The 27051-nt window shown below is 55.8% G+C and overlaps 1 protein-coding gene across 2 annotated transcripts in view; it reads left to right on the top strand.

The window, feature by feature from the left end:
* The window catches only part of STUM (stum, mechanosensory transduction mediator homolog), a 49436-nt gene that overhangs the window by 9546 nt on the left and 12839 nt on the right, over positions 1–27051 (top strand). The window contains exon 2 of one of the 2 annotated variants that reach the window (XM_059145913.1): positions 2852–2881. The exons of the other annotated variant lie outside the window; for it this stretch is intronic. Coding sequence (XP_059001896.1) covers positions 2852–2881 — 30 coding nt within the window. The remainder of the gene's footprint in view (positions 1–2851; positions 2882–27051) is intronic. 2 annotated transcript variants of the gene reach the window in all.

Here is a 27051-nt window from a genome sequence, read left to right as displayed (position 1 = left end):
GGGCGCCTGGCTGGCTCAGTGGGTGGAGCAGGCGACTCTCCATCTCGGGGTCATGAGTTCGAGCCCACGTGAGGCATAGAGATGACTATAAAAACAGTATTATAAAAAAAACCCAGATGACAACAATAGAAGGATGATAGAATATTATTTACCCATTGAAATGTGTTTACAAAGACTTTCTGATGAGGAACAGCAAGCTGTAGGAAGAAATGAGAAAAACGTAGTTTGAAATTGTGTGGTCTGTAGGATTTCACATCTTTTGCATTTCCTGGATTCTAAGGCACTTCTTTCCCCCAGATGTGGATGTTTCTGAATGTGAGACTGCTATCAAGAGAAATGGTTTCTTTCTTTTCTTACTTTCTTTCCTAAAAAGTTGTTGCTCAGTTCATGGTGTGTTTCCTGATCAGTGCAATCTTTTTTAAAATTTATTTTTAAATTATTATTATTATTTTAATAAATATTTTATTTATTTATTTGACAGAGAGAGAGATCACAAGTAGGCAGAGAGGCAGGCAGAGAGTGGGTGGGGGGGAAGCAGGTGTCCTGCTGAGCAGAGAGCCCAGGTGTGGGGCTCGATCCCAGGACCCTGAGATCATGACCTGGGCTAAAGGCAGAGCCTAAACCACTGAGCCACCCAGGCACCTCTGATCAGTGCAATCTTAAAATCAAGCATGTACAAGGTAGAAGACAGACGGGTAGATAAATCCAGGCGACCCTGGGAGATTTACATACAGGTGGGGAGCGCCTGGGGGCTATTTTCTTCTTTATACTTTTACGCATTTCCCAAATTTTCTAAAACAAACACAAAACATATTACTTTTGTAATCGGAAAAATGGAACCAGCATTGTCTCCAGTGAACCTCCTTCCCGTAGGGCTCTGTTAGTCTAATGCAATTACTGATGTGTTTTCACAACGGTGACGTGCTGGGAGATGCCTGAGGCAGTGGGGTTCCCGCAGGATCGTTAATAATCAGTGTCCACGAGGCACTGTGTCAGGGGTGGCAACGGGGTCAGCACATTGCCACTCTCAGAAGCCGAGTGACAGCTGCTCCGTGCGTCTCCCGTGGGATGTGTCCTGCCGCGGCTTGGGCCAGGGGTGACCAGGTCATGTTCAGTAGCAACAACAGCATCCCTGTTTGCTCTGAGATGTTGCAAGGGACCAAGCTGCTGGAAGTGGTCAGCCAGCGGGTGCTACTAGGGAAGTCCGCGTTTCCAGTGAGTGTCACCAAGTGCTGAGCCAAGGAGAGTGACTTCCGAGCGCCTCTGGCAGGGCTGACTGGCTGACAGGGGGTGCGCTGTAGTAAATGGGTGTGTGAGTGTGGAGGAAGGGCCCCCCTCATGTGGTCACAGTGGTGAGGGAATGCTTTCCACCAGAACTGGTTGGCTGGGAAGTGAGCAATGGGCTGGACAGAACGACCTGGACGGCAGGGAACGGAGTAACATTTCCAGCGGTGGGTCCTGATTTTTGAAGCCCCAAGTGTCATGGAAGCTGGAGGCAGTTTCCGAGTTGGCTCTGGTTCTCAAGAGCACAGAACTCTGAGCAGGTCCCCTCACCTCTCTGAGCCTCTGCGGGACGGGAGCTCAGGACTCGTGCTTGGCCACCTCACAAGGTCATTGTGTTCTCTTAACCACTAGTTAGCATTGACCGAATGTTCTTTGTTCCCAAGGTCGTTTCTGGGGGTGTTCTCTCAGTGCCCCCATCCCGCAGGGTGGGCAGGACCCCTGGAAGCACTTCCTGGTCCCTCAGAGCCGAGACCTGGCTCACACGTCCGACACGCTGGGGGTGCCCCCCAAACCCAGGGCCCGAAGCCCACCTCACTGTTGGGCTAGAGGCGATGCGAGCAGGGACCCGTGAGGACTGTGTGTGTGTGTGTGTGCATGTGTGTGCAGGTGTGTCGCACACACAAATGCCCTCCCAGGCTTTAACTTTACCTTCCGAGTGGCCCAGATCCTTGAGACCCCACCACCGGGGCCAGGCCTGTGCGTTGGGCCTACAGTGTGGGAGCTTCCCGAGAGAACGGGGTGCGGGGCCTCCGTGCCCCAGGCTGAGCCGAGCTTACCAGGAACGGAGTTTCTAAGGGGATGCTAAGGTGAAGGTGTGGGGACCGTATTTTCTTACTCAAATGGCAGAACATAGGGATATACTGGGCATTTTTTGAAATTCACTGGAGAGGCTGTTTTCTTGGCAGAAGGCGCTGACACGAGACCAGGGCTGTTCTGGAAGCTGGACTGTGGGACAGGCCTGGCCGCAGCACTCTGAGGGAGCCGAGCTCCCCATGGGCTTTGGTCGTTGTTGACTGGGAAGCCCAGCTCCTATGCCAGGAATAATGTGGTCTTCGTGAACAGCCTGTCCCAAGACTCCACCAAGGAAATGGCCCAGCTATCCTGGGGCCAGGCAGCTTCAGGGCGGCTCCAGTCCCCGCATTTTCCCCAAGAGGGCCGTCCTGCCACCTCCATGCCTATTTGCCTCCGTGCCTATTTGCTGTATTTGCCACTTGTTGAATTAAAAGTGTGTGCGGGCCTTGCAGCGATCTGAGGGGGACTGTGGGCTGGAGACCCGTCAGCCCTTCCCAGCACTGCGGTCGCACAACCAGGAGGCCGCCATCGCCGGCGGGTGTGAGCCGGACTCACATGTGTCCCGGAAGCGAGCGGTACGAGTGACTTGCTTTATGGTGACCCTTGCTTTACTGGGGAGCACTGGCGCCCAGCCCGCTGTGTCTTCTGGGACCCCCCGCACACACTGGAACAGTCACTTTTTCAGTGTCCCGTTCTGTGGTTTTTGGCCCTTTGACCGTCCTTTGTGCTCCCCCGGCCCCGTCCTCCAGTCTTACTCCTGACCACCTTCTTGCAGATCCTGGGCCGTGTGACGTCACAAGAACACGTGAGTACAGGTGCCTTCAAGGAAGCTTCTGGCCTTGCTGCCTGGCGACGGGGAGGGGGGGGGGGTGCAGGAGCCTGTGTTTGGGTGGGCTGGGCACATGCATGCAGGTCGCCTGGAGGCTCCTGAGAGTGAGAAGCATCTGGAAGCCAGGAAGGAAGACGGACAGCGAGGCACCAGCACAGAAGCCAAACCCTGGGAGTTTTCCCAGGTGCAGAGGCACCTTCCCTATGGGGATAGGCCAGCTCTGGCTGGGCCCGTGCATGTGACAGGTGTCTCCCTCAGGCCTGGCTGCAGGAGCCATGCAACAGATGTGGGCCCTCCTGGGTCACAGGGCGGTCAGTGCAGCCGGGGCTCAACGTTTCTGGGCCAACACGGTCTGTGCCCCCAGATGACAGCTTTGCTCGCATCTCAGCTCTGACTACTTGCTCTGCTGTGAAGCCCTCGGCAGCTCCCCACCACCCACAGGCCCAGTTCCTACTCCACGCCGGGCCCTCGGGACCCAGGGAACTTGCCCTGCTCTCCCCCACTGGTTTCTTTAGTCCACGGTGCCCCTGTGCCTGGGATTGCCTCCCCCCATCGGGGGTAGCACCTGCCTGGCTGTCAAAACCTACCACAGATGGCCCCCTTGACCCCTCTGTGAGGTGAACTCCCCCTTCCAGGACTGTCGGACCACTCAGGACATTCCCCTTGTTCCCCGGAAATTCTGATTCTTCTGTTGTTTTAATCTTTTATAAATATATATATTTTAAGTTTTATTTATTGACGTCCTCTCTACACCACACATGGAGGTCGAACTCAAAATACCGAGATCTAGAGTTGCTTGTTCCTCTGACTGAGCCAGCCGGTGCCCCTCTGTCGTCTTAGTCTTACATGAACCATTTCCTTGAGGGTCGGGGCCGTGTGTGACCTACCCTCTGCCTTGCCGGGCGCCTAGCACCCCGGTTGCGTGCAAGCCAGGCTAAACACTTAGTGATTTCCGGTTGTAGGGGTGGAGTCCTTGTTCCTTGAACCTAGTGAACCCAAACCTAAGGGATGCAGGCTTTTGTGTCACTCTTCAGCCTTCCCAGCTCAGAGGAAGTGGGGGGCAGGGTTCTCAGGACTGTAGCTGGGATGGTGGGGGCTGTCTCTGAGGAGTCCTTGGTGGTGGTGGTGTCCCAGCCGCTTCAGGGAGGGACGTGGAGCAGAGGATGTTGGCTGCCCCCTCGCTGAGACAGAGCACCTGCTCTGTGGGGAAATCACTGGGACAGTCATGAGCTTGCTGAGAAGAGCAGGGCCACCGCCCATCTCTTCAAGTGGTGTAGCTAATGGCTGAGAAGTTGTGGGGGGGGTGGGAACCGTGGAGATGATCAAACCCAGTAAACCGTTTTGATCAAGACTGGTTCACGTGATAGCCATCAAATTAAATCTGGGGGAAATTCTGGTAGGGAGCAGGATATTTGCGTGGTCTTAAAGTGCCTCCATAGAGGGTTTGTGACTTGCAAAGGGAAAAAAATCACGCAGCATCCTGACTGAGTGAACAGAATAACGTGACCTGGACCTTGAAAACATTACACCAGAGGAAGGAAGCCGGTCATGAAAGACCCCGCACTATACGTCAGCATTTATATGGACAGAGGCGGAGGGCAGCTTGGCCGAGGATTGTGGCTGGGAGCACATGGGAGGGGCTGCTAATGTCTAGGGAGGTTCTTCTGGGGTGGAGAAAGTGTCTGGAAACTGGTTGTTCTTGGTTGCACACCGAATTATTAAATGGGTAAATGCTATGGAATGTGAATGATAATCCCAGTGAAGCGGTTAAAGGGTTGGCATCTCCAAGGTAGCACAGATGGACATCGCGTGGGATTTCCTGGGAGGAACACACCATCCCAACCCAGGTGCATGGCCCGAGTCTACGAGGGAGGAACCAGAGGAGCCCAGACCGAGGAGCAGTCCACAAAATACCTCACCAGTATCCTTGAAAAGCATCATTGTCACGAAAGATTAAAGAAGACTACACAAACTTGAAAACCAAATTGCAAAGCATGATCTTGGATTGGCTCCTATACTGGAGGAGAAAAGAATCCCAAGAAAGACATTGTTGAGACAGTTGGCAAAATTGGAATATGGGCTGTCAACTAGATAAATATTGTATCCATGTTACGATTTCCTGAAATCCGTCATGGTGCTATGGATATGTAAAAACACAATTTTGTTGCTAGAAACATGCCGAAGTGTTAAGAGGTGGAGAGCCATAATGGACACAGCCTATTTCACAGGGTTCAGAAAAATAAATAATAATATGGAAGAAAGAGGGGCGCCTGGGTGGCTCAGTGGGTTAAGCATCTGCCTTCGGCTCAGGTCATGATCTCAGGGTCCTGAGATCGAGCCCCACTTCGGGCTCTCTGCCCAGCGGGGAGCCTGCTTTCCTCTCTCTCTCTCTGCCTGCCTCTCTGTCTGCTTGTGATCTCTCTATGTCAAATGAATAAATAAAATCTTTTAAAAAAATAATAGGGAGGAAAGAGAATGACATGTGTAGCAAAGCATTAAGAATTGGTAATCTGCATAAAGGGTAGACAGAAGTTTCTGTATAATTTGTGAAAACTTTTATGCAAGTGTGGAAGTATTTGAAAACAAAAATTATAAAATTATGTAGTTAAAAGTCAGATACATTCAGATGTCTCAGATGTAGCGATTACAGCTAAAGCCAAAGAACTGTAAGTTTTTTCTTATCCCTGAAGTTCTGCTAGTTCTGGAGTTCACAAACTCTGGCCATCAGGGGCCGCAGGGATAGAGTTGTGGTGAGGTGGAATTGGTGTGCAGTGAGTACAGGGTCCAGATCCCCAGAAGAGACTTTCCCTGGGACTCCTACCACTTAAACCCCGAGGTCACGTAGAAGTTTACCCTTTGGGCACATGAGCAGTTCCTCTGGCCCATCAATGCAGGCTCAGGCCTAACTGGGAAATGAGTTTCTGCCCACCCTGGGAGATAAGCTTCCCTTACCATGTCTGGTTGGACCTAGACCCACTGCCCATGCAGCCCGCTTCTGGGGTCAACCAGGAATCCGAACACTGCAGCCAGAGCTGGCGCAATCCCAGTGGTACAGATCTCTTTTGGAGAAGCCTTGTTTCTTGGTTATTCCTGTTCATCTTCTCCCAGTGGAGTCCGAGAATCATTTGTGGACCTCAAAGAAACCAACCTCAAACCAACCGCCAGCGAGCACGTCATGCCGTCATGGCAGGAGAGCGTGGGAGAGCCCCTCCCTGGCCTTGGCTGCTCCGGGGGCACCTGTGGTTGAAATGCAAGTGGAATTCTTCCAGAAATCACTCTGTGGCCTGACTCAGAGGTGGAAAAAAACAAAAACAAACCCAAAACCATAACCACCTTGGGCCCCCAGAACTGGGGTTCTTAGAGGTTCAGAGCAGAAAGGGGCCCATGGAGGATGCACCGAGGCTCGCAGGTTGGGTGAGGCCAGGTTCAGTCGGTCCTGGTCTCACTGCCCGGGGCTGGACTCCGAGTCTGATACATCCTGAGAAGAGGGGCCTTAGTGCTTGGGAATTGATGTGAACTGAAGGAAAAGCAGGCAAAAGCCACGGCGTTGGCAAGGGACCCGATCGCTCGCGCCCACTCTTGGATGGGACTGTTGTGTTTTATCTTCCCTGCTAGCTCTCACTCTGGCCTGTGCAGCTGGCACGGAGGGACGCTCTCGACCTCCCTGCATGGATTCTCAGGCATGCTTAGAGACGGACCAGAGCGGTCCTCGAAGGCAGACCAGGGGAAGGCAGCGGTGAGCACCTGGGTCTGCCCAGTGCTGTTTGCATCCCATCATTTCGTGTTCTGCTTGCGGTTCCCTACCCCCCACCCCCAGCCATCAGGGGATCGGCGTCAGCACCAGTCATGATTCTTAACGCGAGTCTGAAGATCGTTAACCCCGACTGGGGGACAGTGGCTGGACTGTGCTTGGAAACCAAGTGTCTGTTCTTGTGAATCATCTGGTCTACCTGCTGCTCTCATTTTCGCGTTTCCCGTTCATCCCGTGGGTTGGTCTTGCTTCTCGGATGACACCTACTCTGTGTGTCTTCCCCAACTGTTGGTCCCGTGCAGAGAGCACAGCTGGGTCCCAGCATACCTGCCGACTGATAATGAGTCCGGAGGGAGAGCGTGGCCTGTGCTGGGCTGAGAGCCGCTCTCTCGGCTTCTCTTCTGGCTCTGCCACGTGGGCCGCCGTGGGCTAATGGGGCTCCCGTCCCTGTCTGGGCCCCACCGAAGCAGGGGTGCTTACCAGTCCTGCCTCTTTGTTGCCGAGGTAGTCAAAGACCAGGGCCGTAGGCACCCCATACCTTTAAGTCAGGAGGTAAATGGAGGCTCTGCCAGCTGGCCCTGGCTGATGTCATGCTTTCAGGCTCTGAGGAGTGAGGCTTTCACTCTCCCCTGCCCCCAGACCTCTGTCAGAGCAACAGACCCTTCGTTAAGAGCCCGGCTCAAGCCGAGTTCCTGCCGGGACCCCTCTGGGTGCAGAGCTGGTTGTTGCCAGCCCCCCCTTATGGGCCTGGGGGATCCCAGCTCACAAGCTTGGCACCATGACTGCCCCCCACGCTCCATTTTCCTACAGAAGTTGGTTCTAGCGCAGTCGTCCTCCCAGAGGCTCTGGAACAGCTAGTACAGGGAGCCAGAGCCTCCTGCGGGGTGAGGAGTGTGGGCGTCCAGCTTCCAAATGGCTCTCGTGCTTGTGACACGCTGTGTTCCCGAGTGGGCTGGGGGCCGGGGCTGCGTGTGACTTCTCAGGCTCCCAGCGGGGGTCCTCTTCCATGCGTCCTGTACTGTTTTGACACTCTTGCCTCGCAATCATCCACGGCATCCACGCTTGGTTCACGGAGCTCCAGGCTAACCTCGCCTCACAGGGAAGCCAGGCTCTGGAAGGTTCGCCGTCCTGGGAGCGTTCACGCCTCCTCAGCCTGGGCACCCCCCTTCTCTTGGCTTTCCCTCTGGACCACCACCCACTTCCCCACGGTCTGCAGACATCCCGCTTGGAGGAACTCACTCCCCATCCATCAGTGATACTCATGGCTCTGTCTCCAGCGTGATGATCACTTGGGAAGAGGGACCATCTGGCTACTGCTGGCATCGGGCGCGGCTGCCCCTCTTTCCCTTCCTGAGATAAGCAGAAGTCATGGCAAGCCAATTACCACCTCTGTCCAGCGTACTTCCAGCTCCCTAAGACCTAGCATTTTGCTTCTCGCCCCCTCTCCCCGCTTCCCTTCCGCTCCCCACCCCACCCCTTCGGAGCCTGGGACCTGGCAAAGAATGAAATCCTCATTGCGTGGTTTGCTTTTTCTTCCTCTTTGCACAGAAAGAAACCCCAGTGTTCGGGTTGCTAAGGCCCCCAGTGATTCCTCATTATGGAGAGTCCTCAAAACACACCTGTTACGTGTTAAGTCTTCACAAAAGACACCAAAAATGAGCGCACCATCTCCCTGCAAGCCACACCAGTTACGTTTTTCAAAAGCAGAGAGGTTTGAGTTGGGTTCTTCTGAATCTGGTTCTCTCCCCCTCCTGTGTGACTTGTGTGCAGACTTCTGAGAAGCAGGTTTTATAATAGAGACTCAGCTGGGCTAAATCACAGTGGCAGAACCTTATGCAATGGCTAAAAACCTATGAGTTAAAAATGGAATAGTCTTGCGGAGTGGGGAAGGTAATAATATCAGGGATGTGAAAATAGAAAGTAAAAAATTAGTATTTCAGCAGCGCAGGTCTCTTACCCACAATTTTTTTTCTGCACCCAGAGAGCTTGGTGTCATTTTCCAGAATAAATCCAAAGTGTGAGCTCTCACTAGAAAAATAAAACTTAGTTTTCACAGGTTCAACCCTCTGTCTCCAGTGAATCCGGGGTCGAGAGCCCTTTCTCCTGACTTCTGGCCCTTAAGCCACAAGACATGTTTTGTGTTGGTTAGAATCTGTATGTTCACTAATGCTCATAGAGGAACAGATTTCAGATTTTTTATAAGTGGGTTTTGTTAATTTGCTATTTTAAAAATACTTGTGAGACCTTTACAGTTGCCATGGTGATGTAATTTCCATAAACATGATTTTTTTTTTTTTTTTTTTTTTTTGGTGGGGATTTTTTGCACATTGAAGGCTGAGGTTGATACGCAGTGTTGGGGGGGGGAGTAGGTGGTGAATTTGGCAGGCATCCCATTGCTGCCTCCCTCAAATGCTGCAAGTCTGATCTCGGGGATCCACGTCACGGCAGAGATCTAGACCCCTAATCACCACACCTGACACTTGAGGCTTCTGGGGGAGGGGGCCTGGTCTGGGGAGTAGGGGACCAGCCGCCAGGTGGTGGGTCATGGGCACCTGCGTGGCCCATCAGTGGTCCAGCCCATGCCAGAGCGACCTGCACTCTCTCGCCAAGCCTTGGAGTACCCGACCTTGGAGCTGCCCGAGGGGTAGTGGAGAGCCTGGAGATTCATTCCCTTTGAACCAGAGTCATTAAAAAAAAAATTCCATTTTAATTCACAATACTGCTAAAATGGTTTGCAATGGGAAATGAAAGTGTAAAAAAATTTTAACTCTTAAACAAGACAAGAAGACATCAAATAAGAAAGCATTGTTGTTTGGTGCTCTAGAAGGCCAGTATTTGAGAAAAAGCAGGTGTAATCAGAAGAAGAGTTAGATAGTCCCAGTGGCACCAAACTTCTTATCAATAAGACTAGACATTTCCTGTGGCTCACGGAGAGGTTTCACATTAAAATTTATTTCTCAGAGAATGGAATATACAGAGAGATCAAGGGAGAAGCAGAACAAATAAGAGAGAAATTTCTAGTAACTAAGAACGTTTGGGGAGAGAAATAGCCAGAAAAAGGAATTGCAGGAGGAAGTGTGTCTGCCTGAGACGCCAGAACAGGGACTCCACTGTGCCGGGCCGGGCACTGGATGCCAGGCGCTGCCTGACTGAGCCGAGGGGTTTGAATCATACGGAATCATGAATCATAAGGAATTATGAATTACTAGAAAGCCATTGTGTTGACTGTTTTTATTTAGGTAGTACCGTAAATGCGTACAGGGCCACCCAGAAGGGAACGTGCCGGACTCCTGGTGTGGTGGGTACCCATCAACATCTCTGGAAAGCTAAACCATGGTGTCCGGGAGAGGTTGCCTGTGCGTGTGTCAGCTGGATGCCCGGAATGTGCACTGAATGAGGGTGCATTCGGAAGTGTGCCAGGAAGGCACGGAGCACCAGCTGCGCGACACACAGTAGGCCCGAGGACTGGCCCGTCTGGAGAAGTGTGGCCACATGGCAGCTGTCATCTTTGGGTTTGTTGAGTGTGTCTTGTGAAGAGGAGGAAGACGTGAACCCGGAGTGTGGGATGACATTCTGTGCCTCTGGAGTAGTGGGGCTCGGGGTGGGGCCCCCTTGGAGGGCCAGGGGGGTCCAGGCTGGGCCCTACTGCGGACTCTGGGAGGTGAGCTGGTGCCTGCGCTGCGGGGTGTAGGCGGCTAAAGGGGCTGGGTGGGAGGACGTGCTGCACAGGCGTTTTTGTTTGCCCTGAACGTGCCCGCAGGAATCTGGCATGGCACGCTGCCGGAAAGTGGCTCACCATCCCAGCCGGAGTGGGGCTCAGCACCGCGCCGCACCAGCCTCTTCTGTAACACACATTTAATGTAAAGGTTTTTTTTTTTTTTTTTTTTAATGCCTCGGTAGCTGGCAGCTTGGCTCTCGGCTAGGGCTGGTGGGTGGTGAGGAGGAGAGGGAAGGCTCCTGCTGTGGTGGGAATGCAGCATCCCAAGACTGGTGCGGAGTGGAGGGGGGGACGGGTGGGGGGCTGGCGGCGGGCACCCCCTCCTCATTGGGTCCAGGGGTGGGGGTGGGGGGAGAGTTTTGCCCTCAGGGCGTGACCATCCAAGTTGCTCTATGATGCTCCAGGATGCAGACAGGCCAGGACCGGCCCCCGCTCCCCTCTCCTGGAGTGGGAAGATGTCATCCTTGGGGAGGAAACAGTAAGCAGAAGTACAGCCTCCTACCGAGCTGCCCAGAGGAGGGAACATGGTGGGGAGAGGTCTCCTTTGGGTCCTTGAGCACAAAGGACATTTGATGATGGGGAGCCAAGGACCCAGTGCTTCCCTGAATCCTGGTGACCCCGTGCTGGATAGAGCTCATGTATTTTGCTGGGGGAATCCCTCCTGGATCCCACTCTACCACGGGAGAGCTGCATGACCTTGGGCAAGTTACTTAAGCTCTCTGTGCCTCATTTTCTTCATTTGCAAAACGGGGGCAATCCCAGGACCCGGCTTCTAGAACTTCTGAAGATTAAATGGGTTGTTACATAGAAACGGCCTGGAATAGTGCCTGGAGCATAGTGAGGGTCACATGTCTTTTCACGGCTCGGAAGGCACAGATTTTGGTCTCTCCCCTCTCCCCTGCAGCGCAGTCTCCGGTAACCACATTCCACTCTTGTCGCTGAGTTTGGCGCTTTTTTGATCGCACACGTGAGATCACGCGGCATGTGTCTTACTGTGTCTGGCTTATATCCTGTAGCCTCAAACCCTCAAGCTTCATTCATGTCGCAAATGGCAGAGTTTCATTCTGATTTTGAGGCAGAATAATATCGCACTGTGTGCACATGACATATTATTTGTTCGTCCATTGACGGACATTTAGCTTGGCTAGGAGGCTGCACGGAATGCAGGGGCAGGTATCTCTCCGAGACTGTGATTTCGTTCCCCGTGGTTCTCTTTTTTAAGGACCCTCTGCGCTGTTTCCCAGAGCAGCTGCACCAGACTGCATTCCCACTGGCAGCGCACAAGGGTCCCCTTCCTCCACGTCCTCGCCGCAACTGTGGTCTCCACTGGTTTTGATGATGGCCATTCCGACAGGTGTAAGGAGAGAGCTCCTTGAGGCTTTGGTTTTCTTTTCCCTGGTGATTCGTGATGTCTCTCTACCTGTCGGCCACTTGTGTGTCTTCTCTGGAGATATGTCTGTTCAGGTCCTCTGCCCATGTTTTAAATTTTTTTTTTTTCTGGTTAAATATTATTTTCGTTTGGGAACATGTTTTGGGGTGGGGAAGCCTGGTGCCCTCCAGGGAGAGGAGCTGTGGCCAGATTTGTTCTAAAGCATGTTTAACTTGGAACCACTCTGCAGGGAATGGCGAACCCAGGGTTCTTAGAAATGCGGAAAGGACAGGCTGTGGCTCAATGGTCCCTTAAGCTGTATCCACCTGTCAGAGCCCCTTTTGCCTACTCTGCCTGAGCAGTGGGCCTCCTGGGCCCCCCCTTTCCCAAGCACCCTCCCTTTCGGAGTCTGTAGGCCGCAGTGGCCAGGACGGTGGCCCCCTTTCTGCCCAAGGCTGTCACACAGCTCTCTGACAGTTGCTCCTCTGGGTAATTAGAGTAGTTTGTCGGGTTTACTTGAGGCTCCAAATGAGACCTTTAGAGAACGAACAGTGGCGAGTTTAACCTAAGTGGCCCAAGAACAGGCAGAACGTAGCTGAGTGCGGAGGAATGTGCTTTTATGAGCTGTGTGTTTAAAGATCCATCTGGGATTTGTTTCTTAGCAACGGGGCTCATCTGGAGCACGCTGGCAGTGTCAGAACACCCAGCAATGCCCACAAGCACCACAGAAAATACAATAAAAATCTGGAGAGTAGGAGAGAAGATCTAAGCGGAGTGCCTCCAGCAGGAGAAAAAAGCTCAGAACTCTGAGCCGATGTCATCGACACAGGTGTAGACCACAGTGGTCTCAAGGGTGGGTGGATGGGAGGTTCCTAACCTACCTGCTAAGCCACCTGCCTCCACGGGGCTCCCTTCCTCTCTGACCCGCATCTCACAGGGGCTCCTCCCCAGTCACGTCTCCTTCTCTCCCTGGCACCCGGAGCCTCCAAATGGCCTTCTAGGGTCTGAACTGGAGGAGTGGCTGGTTGGAGCCCCAGAGGCGATATCAGAGAGACCCAAATCCAGAGCCTGGATGGCTCAATCGGGTAGACCCGGGTCTACCCCAGAGAAGCTCTTCCTCATGCATCCTCCTGCTCCCCTCGTCTGTGTCTCCAAGGTCTATTAACAAAGTTGCTTAAAAACCTGTGTGGGGCGCCTGGGTGGCTCAGTGGGTTAAAGCCTCTGCCTTCGGCTGGGGTCATGATCCCAGGGTCCTGGGATCAAGCCCAGCATGGGGCTCTCTGCTCAGCAGGGAGCCTGCTTCTCCCTCTCTGTCTGCCTGCCTCTCTGCCTACTTGTGATCTCTGTCTGTCAAATAAATAAATGAAATTTTAAAACAAACAAACAAACCCTGCGTTGTCAGGGGGGTACCTGGGCGGCTCAGTGCATGGGGCGCCTGGCTCTGGTTCTCAAGTTCGTGAGTTCAAGCCCTGTGTTGGGCATGGAGTCTACTTAAAAAAACAAAAAACAAAACAAGAAAGTCCCCAAACCCTGTGTTGTCAGAACTGCTCTGTGGGCATGGATGGACAGACAGGCAGGACAGAGAGGCAGTGAGATGCTACTGAACAAACACAGCCAGTAACTAGCTGCTCCAGGGCACAGCAGTGCTGGGGCCACTGGCAGCACGGTCACCTTCCTCCACGGAGGGCCGTTGATAGCACCCACGGATGTCCAGGGACAAGGTCACTGAAATGGCATTTAATCTTGGAAAATGAGTTTCTCGGGAAACACGAGCGGGGCCTTTCTTCCATCTGTTTTTCTCCTAACGTCCAATCTGTTCACTTAACGCGTATAGCAGGTGTTTTGTGAAGTTCCTCGGATGCGGCAGGCCCGAGGTCTGGGCCCCCTGTGCTGTCCTCGTGAAGCAGGGCTTCCATGGAAGCTGGGAGACCCGAGGTGGGGAGGTTACCCGCCCAGTGTGGCCAAGTGCTTGGGAGATGGGGAGATGGGCGGCAGAGAGGGTCAGGGAGCTACATAGTATAAGGGTACAGGGGGCACCTCCTGAGGGCAGGCCTGCAGGGTTAGGGCAACCCAGCATTCCCACGGGGGTCTGCCACTGGGTAGAGTTCCTGTGAACCAGGTGCTCTGGCTGCCCGGCTCGGGGCACGGCCACCTGTAGGCTGCTGGGACAGCCCCTGACCCAAACCTTAAGTGTCCAGGTGCTTCCCCCACTTCACTGAGTGGGAAGGTCACAGAACCCGCGGTGTCACTTCTGCCACAATGGCGTTGTTCCATTTCACAGGACCAGGGTCACAAAACCTGAGAGCTGGAAGGGTTCTTGGGGAATGCGCCATCCAGGTGTCTGGTTTTACTGACAAGGACCCCAAGGCTTAGAGGCAAGAGGGACTGTCCCAGGTCACAGGGCAGCATCAGAGCCAAGTCGAGAGCCAGCCGTGGGAGAGGACCACACCTAATCATCTCGCTCCGCCCCCACTCCCCAGGAAGCCAGCTGGATGTTGTGCTGGGTCCTGGGTAGCATCGTTTGCCTCGTGTGCAGCTTGCTGGGTTAGTCCAGCAACCACAACGGTTATCTGGGCAGTTCTGATAGTGGTGGTCTGGAGGCCCCCACGGGTTAGTGAGCACGTGCTGCCGCTTTCCCAGACCAGGGCAGCAGCCCGCCATCCCTGGCTCACCCTGTCTTACCTCGGCAGGTCATGTAAGTTCTTTGTGCCTCAGAACCTGATGCTAACGGTACCCACTTCACAGGCTTGTTGTCACATGAGGGTTAATACACACAGAACTCTGGGAACAGACGGTGGTGGGCGATCATCTTTTTGTTAGAAGATCAGGAAGCCAGCTCCACTGGCTGTATTGCTTCACTGAATGTATTGCTTCACTGACCTGGTGGATTTCAGGCCTTGCTGGATCCAGGCACTCAGGGATGTCCTCAGGACTCAGTTTCTCTTCCCAGCTCTTGGACCATCTTCCTCTCCCCTATATTGCTTGAATTCTAGGTGAGCTGTTTCCACCTGGTGACTCCCAGTACCCTGTGGTGACTCTGTTCTTTAAACTAGCAATTCCAGTAGAGAGAGGGCTTTCCCCCAGTTGGTCCAGTGAAACTTCTGGAACTGACTGGTCTTGAGTCGTGTGCCATCTCCGAGCTGGCCACTGTGGCCTGGGGACCGGAGTGCTTAGATTGATCAGGCCTGTGGCATGGGCCCACCTTAGGAGTTAGAAGCCAAGGTTGGTCCTCCCCAAATTTTGTGGCTGGAGAGTAAGGGACAGGCAGACCCCGAAGGAAGCTACAGGTGTTGTAAGGGGGACTGAGTGAAGTCAGCAGAAAGAACAGGTGACCAGACAGGGTCGTGGTGACCACACACAAACACACATCTCGGGGAGCTGAAGGTGGGGAGCTTATTGTTGCTAGGAAGGGACATGGTGTTGGAGACATTGTTCCTGACACAGTCCCAAGGCAGTCCTGAGGGGTTTTCTTGGGGAGCTACTCACGTCACCTAATAGACTTGGGCCCATGAGTCTGGTTCCCGTCCCCCGTCTCTGCCCTGTGTGAGCAGCGGGTGCCTTTCTGAGGGCAAAGGGGTGGGCCCTTGTGGAATTCCTTATCGACCAATCTAACGGTCCCCAGGGTGGATCTGGGCTGTGGCGGTGATAGGATTCCTCACCCCAGAGAGGATGGGAGTCAGGCTCCGGCACTGAGCCAACCAGGGAAATGGAACAGGGCTCAGGGCTAGGGCTCAGGGGCCCAAAGCCAAGGGCCTCATAAGCTCCCAGGGCAAGTTCTGTCCAAGCAGATGGAGCTGGTGTGGACTGCTGCCTCCATCCCATCTCATAACCGGAGAGTTACGGAAAGTGTCCCTGATAGCAGGTGCAGGACGCAGGTGTGGGTCGTGTGGCTGGATCCCCGTGTGCCTGGCTCCGTTGCAGGTGCTCTGTGGATGTTAACCCACTGGGTCATCACGTCCGGTCCGTTGCTGGGGGCTGAACTGTGTCCCCCTGCAAATCCACATGTGGAGGCCTTCGCTCTCGAGTTCTGTATTTGGAGCTTGGGCTTTTAGGAGGTAAAGTGAAATGCGGCCCTAAGTATGGGGCTCTGATGTGATGGGATTCGTGCCCTTATAAGAAGAGACGCCAGGGGCGCCTGGGTGGACAGTCGGCTCAGCATCCACCTCTTGGTTTTGGCTGGGGTCGTGATCTCATGGTCATCAGATCAAGCCCCGTGTGGGCTCTAGGATCAGCTCGGAGTCTGCCCAAGATTCTCTCTCACTCTGGCCTTCCCCTCCACATGCTCTCTCTCTCAAACAAATAAACATGTCTTTTTTTTTTTTTTAGATTTTTATTTGTAAGAGAGAGAGAAAGAGACAAGTAGACAGAGGGAGATGCAGGCTCCCTGCTAAGCAAGGAGCCCGATGTGGGACTTGGGGATCGTGAACTGAGCCGAAGGCAGCTGCCCAGCGGACTGAGCCACTCAGGTGTCCCCAGATAAATACATGTTCAAAAAAGGAGAGACCCCAGAGATCTTGCTCAGAGCTCCCGCTCTGCTGGATGAGAACACAGAAGGTGTCTGCAAACCACGAGGAGAGCTCTCACCAGAAACCACAGCAGTTGGTGCCCTGGTCGCCGGCTTCCAGCTTCCAGAACCGCGAGTTATGGATGTCTGTTGTTGAAGCTGCCCTGTCTTTGGTACTGGGTTCTGGCAGCCCGAGCAGACACCTGTGAGGCAGGTCCTCCTGCCGTCAGCCCCCGTTGAGCGGGAGGAGAGACGGAGACGCTTAGTCCCTGATGGACGGGCTCTGGGCAGGAGGGGGCGGAGCCAGTGGACACAGACAGCCTGGCAGCTCCCCCACCCCCACCTCTTCCCCGCCCTGCATGGGGCATCCACCTCCCGGGGTTTAGGCTTTGCAAGCAGAGCACCTGCACGGGCCTGGCACAGAGCAAGTCCTGAGGGACAGTGAGCTTTGTCGCTCAGCTCCACTGCACATGTCAGATAGGACACAAAGTGAAGGAGGGCTCAGGTAGAACCGCCCCCCCACCCAGCGGGTGGAGAGAGCACCTACAAAGACAGACTGGCCTGGCCTGGCCTGGTTCTCCAGGTGGGTGATGTGAGAAGCGAGCGGGACACAGGTGAGCGGGCCCCCACCCTTGGTGGCTAGGCCCTGCTGCTCTCTGCTGCTGGGGAGTTCCGTGGGCGTGGTGACACTCAGTGGGAGGAGCCAGGTGGCAGCAGGGAAGGGGGGGCGGTTGGGGGAAAATGCCTGGGCCAGCCCCTGCCTGGATGTGGCTGCTGGAAGAAGACGTGGGGGTGCTCCTGGGAGTCCAGCCAAGGACGAGATTTCATGGCACTACCTCCAAGAGGAAGAAATAGTCGTTTCCACGTGAACTGTGCACCTTAAGCAACCACCATTTTCCAGACGGCACTGGGCCGGTTGGAGCCCACAGCGACTAGCCTTGCTACCAGAATATCCAAGGGAACCACACTCCGAACACAGATGAAGCCCGTCACACTGCAGTCTTGCCCTAATAGGAAATGTCTGCTGGTGAGTTCTCCCCAGAGTCTGCCTTGGCATCTGGCCCAGGGCTGAGTCTTGCCCGCCCCAGCTCCAGTGTGTGCTGCCCAGGGTTGCAAAGCCCCAGATCTAAGTCTTCCTGCACCTAATGAACCCTGTTCTGAGAAATCCGTGGGCCGCAGTGGTGGCTCTGTCTGGCCCTGTCATTCCCTCCTTGGCTCAGCAATCAGGCAAGCACCAGGAGGAGCACTCCTCTCCCAGTGCCTCCCTGGCAGGGGGATGGATGGCTTGTCCTGACAGCAGGGCTCAGAAGGACCTCATTAAAGGTGGGGGACACATTGTCTCCTGGAGCTGCTGGCTGGGGTGGCTGCAGAACACAGTTAGAGGGACACGGCTGGCAGGGTGTGTCCTGGGGTCCCCGCCCGGGGTGCTCCCCCCCAGGCAGCCAGGAGCCCAGATTTGACCTGTACACTCTCCGTTCCTATGCATTAGACCTCCTTAATCAGTTTGGCATGCTGGTCAGGGAGGAGAAGGGGATTCTGCCGCGACTCCAGAAGCTGCGGGAGAAGGGAGTTCAGTCGTGGGGACATAGTGCGTGAGCAAGGCTCCCGCTGGCTGCTGCGTGGGGTGTGATCATCGGGTCCAGACCCGCCTCTCCCTAAGATTCCTGGTCATCGCTGAGTCAGCGGACGTCCCCAGGGGACGTTTCTTACTGTAAAGTACGTAATGAGAAAGTACCGAGGTCAACATTTTCCAGTGTCCAACTGGTGGCCTCGAGCACAGCACTGTGCATTCATCACAGGGTGACTCTGAGCATCTGGTTGCCTGGGAGGCAGGAGGAGAGAGGGGGATTTTCTTCCGGTTAAGCACCCCGGGGCAGGCACTAGGCCGAAGGTGGGCATGCTCTCCCCCACGCTGCCTTGGCCACGTGTCTCGAAACCTCTCCTGTGAGCGACGGGTGCAGACGCAGACAGGGGACCCAGTGATCATTCATACTCAGAGGAGGGCCAGGGGGAGGGGCTCTCTCTCTCCTTGTCCATCTGGATCAAGCCTTCCGGGGCTGCCACAGCCCCAGGGGCACCAGCCTGAACTGAAAGCTGGCGCTGAGTGTCTGTAGCAGAGACCCAGAGAGCCCTGGCCCTTGGTGACCTGGTGATCTGCTTCCCAAGCCTGCTTCAGAACAACTCTGGACCTTTCATCGCTGGAGTTCATAAGTGCTGTGTCCCTGTTCAGCTAGTTTGTGTCGGCTCTGTGTCACTTCCAGCCCAAAGTAGCCTAAGAGAGAGCATCTGTAAGTGTCACAACCTTCCTTTCTGTGTCCTTGAGTTGCTCGTCTTTGGAAACAATGCATAGAAACGGGCAGTTTACCAATCACAACAATGACACACATCTGTTATTCATTGTAAACACAGATAACGTGGCACAAATGACCATTTTTGTTTGACTCATCAACCAGTTACACTGAATATAGACACTGCTATGCCTGGGACCTGGGGAGGGGGGAGGGGCTGTGTGCTGCATTCAGGAATGGCAGGTGCCTCTGTCCCCCTGCACCTGCTTTTCTGAGCCCCGTGGTGGTGGCCCAGGCTTGTGAGCAGGTGACGTGCTGAGTCTGAAATGCAGGGAGGGCCTGAGTCCGTGCTGATCTCCCCTTTCGAGAGGAAGCTGATGATGCTGGAGGTTTCAGCAGCTCCCCAGCCTCCAGAACCCCTGGACGCCCATCCCTACCAGCGACGCACGAGGAAAGGAGCATAAGGGAGAACAGAACTGCCTTTGAACGCCATCGTCCTTGAAGGGGTGACTCACAAGTGGAATCGGTTCACATGTACGAGATGCACATTTATGGAGATGCTTTCGTCCCATGTCTCTTGGTCCCAGCGGGGCTGCTGCTAAGAGCAGGCTGAGTGCTGTCCGGGCCTCCGCTGTCTCCGTCAGCAGCTCCTAAGAATGAAAAGGCTAAATGGTTCCAAAAACGCACCCAAGGAAGGTGAAATTCATTTCTGGAAATGGCCAGAGACGTTTGCAGGCAAGTCTGGAGAACAAAGTGGCAATCAAGCCGACCAATCGGACTTCTGTCTGGGGGGACCTGCGACCACACCCCAAGTCGGCTTCCTGATGCGGGTCCCGCGGCCGCCGTGCCGGGTTCGAGTTCTGCCCGCACTGCCTGAGGGGCTGCTGTCTGTGCAGAGGGGCTTCTGGTATCTTCGGTGGTTTCTGGCATGTCACTGTGGGGGGCCAGTGATTTGGCCCTGAAGTCTCGGGGAACTCTCGCCTGATTTGTGCTTGGGTCTGTTCGTGAGGATCAGGGCACATGGTCCCCATGTTGTTTGGTAGCCCTTCTGCACAGAGCTTTGGTGTCCTGTTGTCAGGCTGTCTGTGTCCCGAGGGCTTCTGTCCCTTCACGTCCCCGTCCCAGACCCAGCCAGGCCTCTGGGAAGGGGAAGAAGCTACTTGCCCAACTGTGCCGCCCCAGAGAAGCAGGGTCGTGCCCAGTCCAAACATCCCATGCACTGGATTCTGTGGGGCACCAGCAGTAAGAACACCCGTAAGAACGACCCCGGGTGTGGGGTGCTCTGAGAGGGGAAGAGATGGCCAAGGTCCTGCGTGATATGGCCGGGAGCCAGGATCGTGGCTCCGCGTTCCTGCACCACGCGTCTCAAGGTCAGAGGGCGTGCAGGCAACTTGCTGGTCTTGGTGGAACCTCAGCCCGTGTCTCACCTGCAGGGACTGGGAAGTGTAGATCGGTCTCCTTGGCCTGAGTGACCATCAACTTCTCAGTGAGGGTGAGCCTCGCGGGCTTCTATGCCTGTACCTGCCGCCCTGTACCTGCAGAAGGGGAGGCCGGTGGGGGTCAGCGTGGGAGCTCAGGGAGCGCATGGCCCACCGGGTACCTGCCATGTGACGCCCGAGAAGAGGGCAGCTCGTGCAGTCCTGTAGTCCTGTAGACGCGCGGATCTTCTGGTCTCAGCCGATGCTCTGGCAATCTTGTCCTTCGAGAAGCCTCACTAAAGGCCTGAGTCCCCTGGTGCCTGGGGTTTGGGGAAGAGGGATGCAAACCTAGTGTCTAGCACAATAGCAGCTGGCATGCACACTTCTATGGGGTATACGGTACTGGGTACTGTTCTGAGCACTGCACGTCCCCTAACGCTCAGGCCAACACAGAGAGCTGGAGGTTATTGCTCTCATTCTCAGCCGATCAAACCAAGCACAGAGAGGTTAAGTGACTTGTCCAAGGTCACACAGGACCCTGATAACGTGGCAGGGCAGGGCTCAAACCCGAGCAGTCCATGTTGAGAGTGGGTGTTCCTCTGGGCTGGACTGCCCCAGGGGGCTCGTAGCTGGTGCAGAGGGCCGGCTGTACCTTCTTGGAACCACCCTCCACGGTGCTGGTCGCACGAAGGGATTCTAGGAAATTCAGATTCATTAGGTGCTTGAGTATCTTTGATGCGCCAGTTCTTCTTGTAGGCAGCTGGCAGGGGGCGCTCGGAGAGGAACAGATAAGGCTTGTGCCCTGGGGAGAGCAGATCAGCGCATAAATAGCTCAAAGGGGTGATCTGAGCTGCGGGGGCTGGGTGGACTGTGGGCTACTGGGCTCCAAGCTGGAGCACGGAGTCATCAGCGTGTGCAGTGGGAGGGAGTTATCAGAGGGGAGGATGGGGAGCACGAGGAGCCAGCTGGTGGGTGGGGAGAAGAGGAAACCAGCAACTTCAGCTGGGAATTAGTGGCGGGGGTAGGTAGCAGGGCCCTCGGGGAGGAGTTGGGCTGATGGCCCACTGGCCCCCCACCCCGCTAGGTGAGTCCTTCCTGCATCAGCCAGGCCTAGTCCCTCGGTCTCTGAGAAGCTACAGTGGCCCAGAGCCTTTACCTGGACTTAGGAGTGTGTGTCCCCCCAATTCCCCGAAGCTGCCAGGATTTCTCTGGGATTCCACTGAAATCCCCCTGTTTGCCATTTCTAACTGCTGCTCACCCAGCTGCTCTCTACTCCTCCCCACCACTTTCTTCGCATCTTCCCCGACGGGCATCGCCGCCCCAACCCCCTCCTGTGGCCCTTGGCCTAGTCCCCCCTGCAACCTCATTGGCCTGATGTCTACAGCTTCCTCTGGGAAACTGTGGTCCCGGGGCCCTGCCCTGGCCGGGTTCAGGTCCAAGCCGCCTGGATCTGGGGACAGAAGGCCTCTGTCAGGATAGCTGGTCATGATTCTGGGTCCTTTCTTGATGTAAATTTCCTGTTAAAAAGTAGGTTTATCAGATCTGTTCCGTTGTTTGCTTGTTAGGAAATCAGCAAGTGAATCTTTTTTTCTTTCTTTATTATTTATTTAATAGAGATCACAAGTAGGCAGAGAGGCAGGCAGAGAGAGGGGGTGGGGAAGCAGGTTCCCTGCTGAGCAGAGAACCCTGTGCGGTACTTGATCCCAGGACCCTGAGATCCTGACCTGAGCCAAAGGCAGAGCCTTAACCCACTGAGCCACCCAGGCGCCCTCAGCAAGTGAATCTTAAAAGGCTACCCCAAGCATGGCCCAGGGGACCCCTCTGGGGGAAGCCAGATTAGGTTTATTTGGACCTTATTTTCTGGAAGGGTGTTCTCCAGGTGCAGTGTGGGTGCACCGGCAGAAGCCCCAGTCCTCAGCTTCTTCTTCCCCTTTCCCAGCGGCCACAGGTTTGGGGAAATGGGCCCTCTTGGTGCCTCAGTTGGAGTTGTTCCTAAGACTTTGTGGCTTAAAATCACGATTGTCCATGGAGAGGTGCCTCCCCAAACCCAAAGAACACCATAAAGCGGTTCCTCCTCGGTGGCTTAGTCCATCCCCATGCCTCCAGAAGAGTCTAGAAGGGTCTTCAGGGAGCCCCCCTGTCCTCCACAGCCTGTGGTCCATGCAGTCTGCTGCTCCCCAGCCAGCCTGTTGCCGCTTGAGGGAAGGAGGCTGGAGGGGGGGCGGGCAAGACATCCAGCTCTGTGTCCGAAGTCACAGTGGCCCAGCATCCCTGTCCCAGGCTCCGGCCGGCGGTTGTGAGGGTCAAAGGCCATCTCCTGTGTGGCCCAGCAGCCCTGTGTTGGGAACGTCGGATGCTTCCAGGAGCCTCGCTTCCTTCTGTGAGTGTGCTCCCACGGCATGAGCGGCCACGGAAGGCCCACTTGGAGAAAGTCGTCCGAGTCCGATCCTGCGAGCTGCCGCAGGAAGCTTTCCCTGGCCTGGGAATGTGCACTCTACCCCGCTCTTCACCTCTCCACCCCTGGCATGGCGCGCCTCGGGGAGGGAGCAGGTGCCTGCCAGGCGTGTGGGGAGTCCCCGGCTAGACAGAGAGTAGCCGAGCACAGGCCTCACGGGCCTCTTGTTGCTCTCCCGGCTTCTTCCCTACTCCTCTGGGAGGCCTGACACCAGGATGGTGGGGCTGCCCCCTCTGCCGCTGCCATCACAGGAGTCCTTTTCTAGCCTCTGCACGAGCCTCAGCGTCCTCCCGGTCGCGTGGCCTTCAGCAGGTTGAGCTCAGACTGTCTGTGCAGCCGAGACCCTGGCTTTTTCAGCTTGTTGGGGAAGGACGCCCTCTGACGGGGGTCTTCTTGGAAGGTCAGGGGCCTCTGCCACAGCCCCGGCATAGTCATACAGCATCATCCGTTTTCTCTCTCCCGTGACTGCTGTGTGGCCTTTTCCATGGCCACTGGGATGCCCTTGCTGGACTTGGCCCTTGATAGGTACCTGAAACTGTTTTAATGGAAGAGTGCACCTTGCTTTGAAACAAAAAGGACCAGCCGCCTGCAGCTCTCATGCGCTCCCTTGCTTGCCCACAAAAGGGAGTGGTGTTGGGCAGTCCTGGGAACAGCATACACGCTACTATTAAAATTCCCTTAAAGTGCTTGCCTGGCTTGCTGTGTGACCCTCATTATCACTATTTTTCTGGCCACACAACGCCCTGGCACACGGGTAGGCACCGGGCCTCGGGCTCCATGAGGCTGACAGAGTGAAGACAGCATCACGGGCTACAAACCACAATGATGACAGGCTTCGCTGGGATCTTTAGCTCATCTGACCCCCTGAATCCCTCCTTATCTCCAGGCTCTGCTCAGGCATCGCCCCCTGGGGAAGACTTTCCGGATGGAGCTGTGACCCACCTTGTGCACCCACGTAGCCCTTGCTGAAGGCACACTGTGTTCTCAGGGCTACATGCACGATGTCAGCCTCAGGCCCACCCCATGAGGCAGGTTGCAGATGGGGAAACTGAGGTCTGGACAAGTCCTGTCACTGGGCAAGGCCTCGTGATGTTCCAACGCTGGGGCCCCCTTTTGCAAGCTCGACAGCATTCCCCCTCTGCTCCTCTCTCGGGGACTGCCCACAAGGCCTTGTGTTCCTTGGCCAACTCGTCCCTCACTGCTTTGTGAGGTCCCTGAGGGCTGGGATGCTGCCTTTTTGTTCCCAGTTCTCGGCATCCAGCAGGTGCCTCATAAATGCCCCTGAACCCAAGGGAACCTGAATGGATGGAATGACTCAGAGAAGATTGTGAGGAAGAGCAGCTTTGTGCCCAAGAAGGCAGGTTTGAGCGGGTAAGGACACAGTGACTCCTCGCACAGGCTCAGTGCTGAGGACACAGTAGGTGCATCATAAATGGCTGATGTGACTTGGAGGTTTGAACGATAGACGGAGGCTCAGCCATGAGCCCGCAGGTCTTGGCCAAGCCCCCGTGGATAAAAGACTCCCACGAAGGCCACGGGTGGCTGCAGGTTGCGGGGATCCCTGCTCTCAGAGCCGCCTGTGGGTTCTTCATGTGGCGGGTTCTCCTGGCGTGGACCTCCAGGCGCCTGTGACCTTGGGCAAAGCCCCTCTCTGTTTTCAATCTCAGTGTCTGCCCATCCATGGAAATTTCATCTTGTCAGGCTGCAGATTGTGAGCAGACGGGAACGTGTTGTCCCTCCAGCGCCTGTCCTCGGGCTGCCCTTGCTCACCTGCCACCTGACTGACTAGCCATTACACCGATCCTGCTAGAGAGTAGGGAGGACACAGCCCAGCCACCAAGGGCCTCAGCGCCCTTGTCCCTGCACAGCCCCTTCTCCACCCCCTCCCCCGCTGGCATTTGCACCCAGAATCTGCTGTGACCCAGCTCGGAGCTGGGGAACAGAGAATACCATGCAGTTAAATTTCTGCTCAGGTGCAACACCCTGGGGAGAGATCGGGAGGCCTCCCCAGGCGCCCTGAGAGAGACCTGAGTGTCCAGTTCTGCTTTGCATCGATGTGGGGGTGTTGGCCACGGTGGAGAGCAGGGGAGCTTTGCCAACAAAGCACGGGGAGGCTGATGCAACCCAGGGATATTAAAATTAATTATCAGCTCCTGTCAACCTAGCCTCCAGCAGGATAATCAGCTTGGTGTCGCAGTGGCGGCTCGGAGAAGGACAGAGGGAGCCGGCTTCATGTTCTCCGTCCCCTGTAAGAAGGACGACAGACTGGTCTGCGGCAGCCAAGGGGGCTCCGTGTGTTACTGCCTTTATGCCACAGGGCCTTTGCATTTGGGGATGCAGGGCCCACCCCCATGGCTACCATAGCCACTGAGGACTGTCATCCGCTGGGTCTCACCTGTAAGCCCCTGAGCCATCTGAAGGCTTCTGCCTGCATCCATTCCCCGAGCCCCTCAGTGTTCGCTGAGGCCCAGCGAAGCCTAGGCATCCGTGCCCCAAGCTGGTGCTTTCTGCCTCCAGGGTGGAAGGGGAGGGCCCTGGGTGTGGAGTAGCCGCTGAGGCTACGGGTTGGGAGGCTCGTTCCCACTGTCCTCCACCTCCTCCCTGAGGAGGGACGCAGGGCCCATCTGTCCGCCCTCCATGAATTGTCTTCTTTGGAACCTGTGTTTGGAGAGAGTGAAGTCATTGTAAACTCACTTCCCGGTCTTGGAGTGATCAGAGATGGGTAGAAGGGTCAGTGGTTGCCGCTGACCGCAGGGGACAGCCTGGTCACCGCAGGGTGATGATGTCCTTCCAGCATGTGACTCATTGAGGAGTGTGCTGTCGGGTTGTAGGAGACCGTCCGCACACCCTTTTACCACTGGTCCCGGTCGAAGAGACAGACAGATTCATTCTCAGGAACTTTCAGTGTGGTCAGGAGGACAGGAGAACTGGCCGTATTTTGCCCTCCGTTCCCCTGTCTCTGCTTTGCTACTTCCCCATCGGGCAGGTCGTGAGGCGCAGGCCAGTGCTGGGTCCACAGAACACTTCCTGCCCCAGGACAAAGCCATCCCCACTGACCTCCGCAGCCTTGAACCCTGGCGACCGTCCTTTGGCTCCCTTCACCCTCCGCGACCCGCACTGGTCTGTTCAATGCCCCTGCCTCTCTGCTTCGCCCGCCTTGACACTTGCTTGTACTCAGCTCTGCCTACAAAATGGGCAACGCCTTCCTATAGCCCATGTGAACACAGGTGCCCCGGTCCTCCCCCTCCTGCCCCTTCCCGAGACCAGCCCCCAGGTGTGTGCATGATGGAAGGACGTGCAGAGAGCCCTGCAGGGGCCCGAGGCCTCATCTCCCGCAGCTCACGCGGCCTCACCGAGGCCAGTAAGCTTATGTTTAAACCACCCTTAACTTTCATCCAGAATCATGTGTGCACTTGTCGTCCTTCCCGCCTCCGGGGGGATTAGCTAATGTGATGACAAGCTGGGTGTTGTGGTGTGTTAGAATCTCGGGCGGGGGGGGCTGGTACCCAGCTTCTTATGCCCTCCAAGGTCTGAGATTCAGAACGTCAGAGGGCTGAGTGTGACCCATGGGTGACCTTCGGTTCATCTTGTTCTGGCCCGGACTGGACGGCGGTCGGCCGCGAGACCTGTGTCCTAAGGTGTAGTGTCTCCTAAATCGGCTGTGAAAATGGGGTGAGTTGTCCTGCACATCTCCCCCGAGTTCCCTGAGGCTCAAGGTCAGGGTCTGCCCAAAAACTGCTGCACTGCCAGCCCTCCCTGGGGGTTGATGAAGAGTGTGCAGGTGACGTGCAGCGCATTAGGGGGACAGCAGAGCCCGCTGCCTGCAACTGGGGGGCCACACCCCTCGAGACCCCTGTTCCAAACCCTGCACCTTCCACAGCTCCCACAGGAGTCATGTGAGAAGCTGAACCGGCTGGGGCCTTGTGAAGGAGGTTTCCAGAACCCCAGCCCGCCCTACCCACCCCACCTCCGAGCTCTGTCCCAATGGGGCAGAGCGGCCCCTCCTGCTGGGAGACCAGCAGGTGCTCGAGGGAGGTTTTTCTTCTAGGGCGGGAGCTCCAGGGGGTAGAGGTGGACGGATCCTTGGCCTCCCCACTGCCCGTCCCTGGGGCCCAAGCTCTGAGCTCCTTGGGGATGCTACCGGCCCAGCCACCTCAGGGGAGTAGTGGTGGCCAGAGGGGGTTGGTTCCAAAGCCCAGGGGCATCTTTGCTGTGAGTCTGTGTATGTGTTGGGGGGGGTCCTTCTCAGGCCCTTCTTCTGTGGCATCACAGCAGGACATGTGTGCGAGGCTCACGTCCACGTCAAAGCTCTGGGTGCTGGAGACCGTGCTGGTGTCACCCGCCTTGTGCCCGGTGGTGGTGGCCTGGCCTTGCTCTTCCCCCCGGAGAAGTGTGCCCTGGGCCCAGTCCCTTGCCCCAAGACTGTGCTCCGGGGGATGATCTCCCCGACTCAGCCCTGTGCGGTGGGTGTCGCCGTTGGGCAGCGCGAAGGGCCAGAATGGCACCTGGGGCTCCTGAGAGGGGGTGTGACTCTGGTTCTGTATCTCTGAAGCCCCCTCCCCTTAAACCAGACAGTATGTGAGAGTCAGATGGGGTGGGCTTTCTTGCTTTAAACCAGGAATTCCTGGGTTGATCCCTGTGCC

Source organism: Mustela lutreola, chromosome 14, assembly GCF_030435805.1.
Source record: "Mustela lutreola isolate mMusLut2 chromosome 14, mMusLut2.pri, whole genome shotgun sequence".
NCBI classification, from domain to species: Eukaryota; Metazoa; Chordata; class Mammalia; order Carnivora; family Mustelidae; genus Mustela; species Mustela lutreola.
Note: the sequence above shows the minus strand (reverse complement) of the source record. Positions and strands in the feature narration are given on the sequence as shown.